General features: G+C 42.2%; 1 protein-coding gene across 1 annotated transcript; it reads right to left on the bottom strand.

Annotated features, from left to right (window-relative positions):
• Positions 1-170: 170 nt before the first annotated feature.
• Positions 171-6424, bottom strand: LOC116706957 (5,6-dihydroxyindole-2-carboxylic acid oxidase). The gene is made up of 7 exons (XM_032544031.1): positions 5848-6424; positions 5160-5482; positions 1694-1898; positions 1398-1565; positions 1108-1287; positions 851-997; positions 171-730 (listed from the first exon to the last, which is right to left on the bottom strand). The coding sequence occupies exons 1-7, from the start codon at positions 6200-6202 to the stop codon at positions 543-545; spliced, it is 1566 nt and encodes a 521-aa protein (XP_032399922.1). The 5' UTR covers positions 6203-6424; the 3' UTR covers positions 171-542.
• Between the last annotated feature and the right edge of the window lie 387 nt (positions 6425-6811).

Here is a 6811-nt window from a genome sequence, read left to right as displayed (position 1 = left end):
GAGATTTGTACTTGCCAAAAAGCGTTGTGTGGAATCAATCATGTTACTTTGGGTGATTAAAAAGAACACCGATATAGGAAAAACGGGTCAATTTGATCCGAGGATAACATGAGGGTAGACTAGAATCCTAGTTGAGCACCATCTGGTGGCATCACTAGCACACCAACACGTCAGCTGTCCAGGTTCTCTTTATTTGAACACATTATAAAATTTTCCAGAGATCTGAACATATCAAAGATTGCATCATTGCAATCTTCGCTAAAACCATACTCTTAAAAAGTGTTACATATTTCTCAACTTTTTCATTTGAAAAATGCATCTTCAATAACTGATTCAGATCTGTACAACTTGTAAAAGAAAAGTGAACACGTTCCTAGTTGTAGGGACGTGAATGCAGCCAATAGATTACTTACTATCAAGTTGTAGCATTCGAGAATCTACACATGCGCTCCAGTGAGAAGTGACTGACGCTTTCACAAACTGCATAGCTGTGGCACTGTAAAAGTAAAGAAAGAAGAGAGGCTCGTGTTGGAACCGCGATTTTAGACTACGGATTGGCTTTTGTTGTCGTCGTAGCGCTGGTACTGATCCCCAAGCAGAGGCTGGTGGCCCTCCATCTTGTATGACCTGGCACGCACGGCACACGTGGTGGCGGCGAAAATGACTGCGACGAGCACGAGGCCAGCGACTATTGCCATGGTGATGATTTCAGTCAGAGTGAAAGGTTGAGCTAGAAAGATAGAAGGAGGGTGATTATTACGTTTGTTGCCTGGATTTTGCCAAAGGCTGGATTGAAAGGAGACCCACAAAAACAATTGCGCGAGTACTACAAGTCATCCAAAATAAATACCTGGCCATTGAGCTTCATAAGAGTAACCAAGATTTTCAGGGGCGGTCACAAACATCTCCGCGTTAGTCACTGGAGGCCAGAAAGGCACCATGTTGTAGCCCCGGTTGTGACCAATGGGGGCATTTTCTTCAGGATACAGAGTCGAATCTGTCAAGAAATACATGAAGTTAACCTAAGGCTCATCACGCTAACTCTAAAGCAGTAAAATATGCAGGTATTAGAATGTAGAACTAAAACAAGTGTTTGTTTTTTTAAACCTGGACTGCGTCTCCTTAACCATTCATCAAATATAGCGTCGGTGTACGTGTGGAGCAGGACGAAGATGGGGTCATTGGGCGAGAGGTGAGTCTGTCCTCCTGTCCCGTTCAGGAACAGATGGGCCAGGTTGTGGAGGCTCCTCACCACGGGGTCATAGTTCCCCTTGGGGGCGCTGTAGCCTGCCAAAACAACATGGAAAACACAAGAAACAACAAGAAATCAGCAAAACGATGGAAAAAAACACTAACTGAATGCACTGCGTGGCAGACATATGGTCACAGTCTCTCACCTTCAATTGTGTTCCTGAAGCTTTCGGAGGAGGTGGAGTAATAGGGCGGCGTGTCAAAAGCGTTGACCTGCAAGCAGTCCGCCACATCCTGGGGCTCTGGGAGACGCTGGACCATCGGCCTATTAACATTTCCTGCTGGGTTCCTTCGGATGGGAGAAGTCTCGGTGCCTGGAAGGAGACAGGGGACCAGGAAAGGTAGACTATAGCAATTTGTTTTTAGAAAGAAAGAATAAAGAGAACCATACACCTGTAACATCACAGGAGTATATGCCATGGTGAAGAAACTATAGTCTTACTGTTGCAGATGGTTCCCAGCGTGTCATAGTCTTCTACGCTCTCACATACGACCCTCCACTGGGAGAAGATGGAGTTGGTGCTCAGGGAATTCATGTCAAAGCTGCTCCTGGCTCCCATCAGGTCATCTGTGCAGATGTCACATGTGCTTCCACCGATGGCAAAGTTCCAGTAGGGCAGGGCGAAGGAGGGGTCTTGCAGCATGTCCTGGTCGTTTGAAAGAAATAAACCACAGGGTGGCAGAGTATGAGTTTGGAAATGTGAAGATCGAGGCTAGGAGTTACCTACTAGGAGTTAGTTACTTTATTATGATGCTTCCATCCTGTTTTGGTCACGTCAAAAGTTTCCTTTCAGTCTCGCAATGGATGGAGTTGATGCAAAAAATAAATTGGTTATCATTTTCACACACACTGTGATTTGCTTTTCGAGACAGTTCATGCATGAATACATCTGAAAATTGGTTCTCTGAAAGTATTTGTGGAAACAATTATAGGGACTCTAATCACTTAATATGAAACATGTGTCTATGTCTACATGAAGAGAAAAATGAAAATGCACATGCAACCAGGTGGCAGGAAACAGATACGTATGAAGCCGTGGCTGATTGATAAAATGGTTTAGAACCTTTTCCTGGAAAGAAAACACTGTTTTAGAAGTTAAAGTGGGACGCTCATTCTGGACTTCTGACTGGCTTAGTGAAAAAACACTCATCTGAGATAAGTATAACATTAAGTTATGGTAACATTTTATTATAATAGTAGATGAATTATCATGAATTCATGCATGTAGTACTTCACAAACTATCAGTGATGTCCAAGGATTAATAGTATTTCCTTCATGAGGGAACAACACGTTATTTAATGCAGTATTTCAATCATGATTTCTGATTTATTAATGACGTTCATGTCTTCTTCATAGGTAAATCTGTAGTCAAAGTGACAGGCTGAATAATAATAATAAAAACTAATTCAACATTACTTTTTCATTACTTTGTGTGTGTGTGTGTGTGTGTGTGTGTGGCCCTTCAAATAAAGTGGTTACCTGGTCCATCTTTAACATTAATACATAGATATGATTAATGGCGGCATATGCCCCAATCTGTGTGACCCCACAAAAAAATAAAAATGTCAAGACACTTAAAATTCAAAAATATTCTACTTGGATCGGCATTGTTCCCGGCCATTACTGTATGCCTTATGCTGTTGTCTTAATATATTTCATTTGATGCCACCATTAATCATATCTATGTATAAATGTTAAAAATGGACCGGGTCAGCACTTTATTTATTTATTTAAGGGCCACAAACATGATGAAGTAAAGAAGAAGTAATGCTTAGTTAACAATGATTACAACACTGCAATTTATTTAGGACTAGACATTATGTGCACTGCTGGGAGTGGTCAGTTTTTTGTTTTTTTTTAAGAATACATGAACATCATCCATAAATCAGAAATCATGATGATTCAAATACCTTAACTGATGCATTAATCAATATATTGTTCCTGCATTAAGTCATGCAGTAGATACTATTAATCCTTGTAAATGACCAATTCTACATGTACTACATGAATGAATTCATGTTTTTTTCATGCATGGAGTCATGCTTCAATTTCAATATCAATTAGTGTACCATTATTATCAAGTGTTGCCAAAACAATATATTTAGGCTTTAATTTGAGTACACAAAGACGTATGTTTTAATAATGTTGATGTAGTTCCTCCTGCACACAGAGTTTCTCTACAGGAATCCAACATGCTGCCGGATTTCTAAAACCACACGGCCTTAATGTCTGTGCTAGCAACTGTACAGCCTACAACAACAACTTGGGTAATTCTGAACCGCCGAATGGAAATAACAATCACAAAAACTTGGCTCAATAACTCCTCTCACAAAAGCTCTGTTCAATACCGTTCCATCTCCACCCGCTCCAGATTGATGGTGTGCTGATCAAATTGAATTTCAAAGTCTTGAAATCACATTTTGCGCGCTGCTCGCCTATTAAAGCGGTTCATTGAGTCAGTTCTGGTTTCCTCACCAATAGTTGAAACGCATTAGGTAAAATAAACAGTCGGTGGAAGCTGTCTGATATGGTGGGGAACACAAACATCTGGACAAACAGGCAGGCTTTTAATCTTAGAATGACCCCAAATGTTTTTCGGGAACACTTTACAAAAAGGCACATAAAAATGGATAGGTACACTTTTGTAGTTACTTTTGAAAAAGAGTAACTACCCTTCTGAAAAAGGTAACTTTGAAAAAGAGTAACTACCCTTCTGAAAAAGAGCAACTACCCTTCTGAAAAGGGTAACTTTGAAAAAGAGTAACTACCCTTCTGAAAAAGAGCAACTACCCTTCTGAAAAGGGTAACTTTGAAAAAGAGTAACTACTCTTCTGAAAAGGGTAACTTTGAAAAAGAGTAACTACCCTTCTGAAAAAGAGCAACTACCCTTCTGAAAAGGGTAACTTTGAAAAAGAGTAACTACTCTTCTGAAAAGGGTAACTTTGAAAAAGAGTAACTACTCTTCTGAAAAGGGTAACTTTGAAAAAGATTAACTACCCCTCTGAAAAAGGGTAACTTTTGAAAAAGAGTAACTACCCTTCTGAAAAAGGTAACTTTGAAAAAGATTAACTACCCCTCTGAAAAAGGGTAACTTTTGAAAAAGAGTAACTACCCTTCTGAAAAAGGTAACTTTGAAAAAGAGTAACTACCCTTCTGAAAAAGAGCAACCACCCTTCTGAAAAGGGTAACTTTGAAAAAGAGTAACTACTCTTCTGAAAAGGCTAACTTTGAAAAAGAGTAACTACCCTTCTGAAAAGGGTAACTTTGAAAAAGAGTAACTACCCCTCTGAAAAAGGGTAACTTTTGAAAAAGAGTAACTACCCTTCTGAAAAAGGTAACTTTGAAAAAGATTAACTACCCCTCTGAAAAAGGGTAACTTTTGAAAAAGAGTAACTACCCTTCTGAAAAAGGTAACTTTGAAAAAGAGTAACTACCCTTCTGAAAAAGAGCAACCACCCTTCTGAAAAGGGTAACTTTGAAAAAGAGTAACTACTCTTCTGAAAAGGGTAACTTTGAAAAAGAGTAACTACCCTTCTGAAAAGGGTAACTTTGAAAAAGATTAACTACCCCTCTGAAAAAGGGTAACTTTTGAAAAAGAGTAACTACCCTTCTGAAAAAGAGCAACTACCCTTCTAAAAAGGGTAACTTTGAAAAAGAGTAACTACCCTTCTGAAAAAGAGCAACTACCCTTCTGAAAAGGGTAACTTTGAAAAAGATTAACTACCCCTCTGAAAAAGGGTAACTTTTGAAAAAGAGTAACTAACCTTCTGATAAAGGGTAACCTATCATCCATTACCCTTTTTGTGTACCCTATTATAAAGAGTTACCCGTGTTTCTATTGTGTGGACTATGCCATTCGCCTACCCCTCCATGAATCTAACTGTCACCCCTCTCCCAGCGCCCTACCTGCATGTCTCGCTCCAGCTGCAGCAGGTGGAACCTGTGCCATGTGACAAAGCCGGGGCCCTCGTGGGAGAAGTCCACTCCCCCAAAACTGGCCTGGCCCGCACCCAGGAACGTCTTGCTGACGGAGAAGTAGTGGCTCCACACGAAGTAATTGTAGACGGTGATGTTTTCGAACTGCGCCGTGTTCCCGTCGGGCCCGAAGATCTCCTGATAGCGCCGCGTGGCGATCACCAGGTCTGGGTGCACCGTGCGCTTGGCCCGGTCCAGCGCGTTCACGAACGTACGCTTCTCGTCCGCGCTGAGCTGCATCACGTTTCTTCTTACTGGGGGATTATCGCAGAGGGAAAGTGGATTAACTCAATCAGGCATGCGTTAAATGGGGATCAGTTTTTTTTATTGACTGAGAAAAGAAGTAGCAAGTAAATGTGCATATACAAGCAGGTTTAATAATCAAATGTCCTTTTCTAAGTCTGTCTATTTGAATTATCTTTCATAAAACAATCTGCATTTGCCATATAAAATAGTTACATTTCCAAAGTGGGTCCATTTCCCTGTGTCCTAAAGATGTGCTAAAGTGCCACTGAGCAGCAGCACAGACCCTAGATTTGGTAGCTATGACCTCTCCTAACTCCCCATGAGCTACAGCCAACCTTATTATTCAAATATGTCCCCGAGGACGCGCACTCACCAACAGAAACTCGCTGGTCACAGTTGGGCCCCGTCCACCCGTGTCTGCAGCGGCCGCAGTTGTAACCGCTGAAGTTCCCGTTACACTGACAGGTACGGTTAAAGTAACGGATGGGCCATCGTTCCCGGTCATCCCGTCCGTCGTGCGGGTACTGTGGGCCGTGCGGGCGCGCGTCCACCGTGACGGCAACACACTGTCCACGCCCCGTGCTGGCGCCACACGGGTCGTTGTTGAGTCCAGGGGGTGACGGGCAGCACTGTCCACTCCTGAGCCCGTCGGGTGTCACACACTCTCTTGGGAACTGTGCGCTCACGACCACCGCGCCCACAAGCACCAACACACAGCTCTGCCACATTATCCCCCCAAAAAAACGGTTGCCAAATGTTTACGCACGGTTGATTTGGAGTCTGTTTACCGAATGCTTATTCAGCCGCAAATATGCACTGCAACTAAGCCTTTACCTAAAGTGAATGTGCATTACTTAAACACAGCATTAAGGACTTTCTCTGTCTACTAAGTGTGTATAAAAGTTCCCCTTCCATGCGGACCCAGCAGCTACTTCCCCCAAACCAGCAACCGTCGACCTTAAATACGGGATCAGCGCATGACTACCCGGATTTTCTGACTCCCGCGTGATGCATCACATAACATCGCATTTCCTAGAGTGGAGAAGGTAGTGTGAGCCCCTCAGGCACATGATTATTCTTCTAAAACGACCCTGGACGTCTGCAGTTGCCTTAAATGGGTCCAGCGTTAAATGTGAGGAAGTGTGATTAGTTACAAAATTGTTTCAGATTAAAACAAAAGTTAAGAGAGCAGGCCTATCCACAAACTCACATGTGTGTACGTGGACTGTAAGGTTTCAGCATGCCTTTATGAGCACTATATGAAAATTGATTTGTTAGGAAGTGGTAGCCTTTTACAAATAGTCTAATTTGGTGCTGCAGGCAACCTCGGTAATACA

Source organism: Etheostoma spectabile, chromosome 19, assembly GCF_008692095.1.
Source record: "Etheostoma spectabile isolate EspeVRDwgs_2016 chromosome 19, UIUC_Espe_1.0, whole genome shotgun sequence".
Lineage (NCBI taxonomy): Eukaryota > Metazoa > Chordata > Actinopteri > Perciformes > Percidae > Etheostoma > Etheostoma spectabile.
This window is presented reverse-complemented; position numbering and strand designations above follow the sequence as displayed.

What these genes read in the sequence shown, in the direction of transcription:
- LOC116706957 (XM_032544031.1), bottom strand. Translation starts at nt 6,202, where the DNA reads ATGTGGCAGAGCTGTGTGTTGGTGCTTGTGGGCGCGGTGGTCGTGAGC. An exon ending in TGACCAGCGAGTTTCTGTTG is followed by an intron (nt 5,483 to 5,847) that starts GTGAGTGCGCGT and finishes ATAATCCCCCAG; the next exon opens with TAAGAAGAAACGTGATGCAG. An exon ending in TTATGAAGCTCAATGGCCAG is followed by an intron (nt 731 to 850) that starts GTATTTATTTTG and finishes CTATCTTTCTAG; the next exon opens with CTCAACCTTTCACTCTGACT.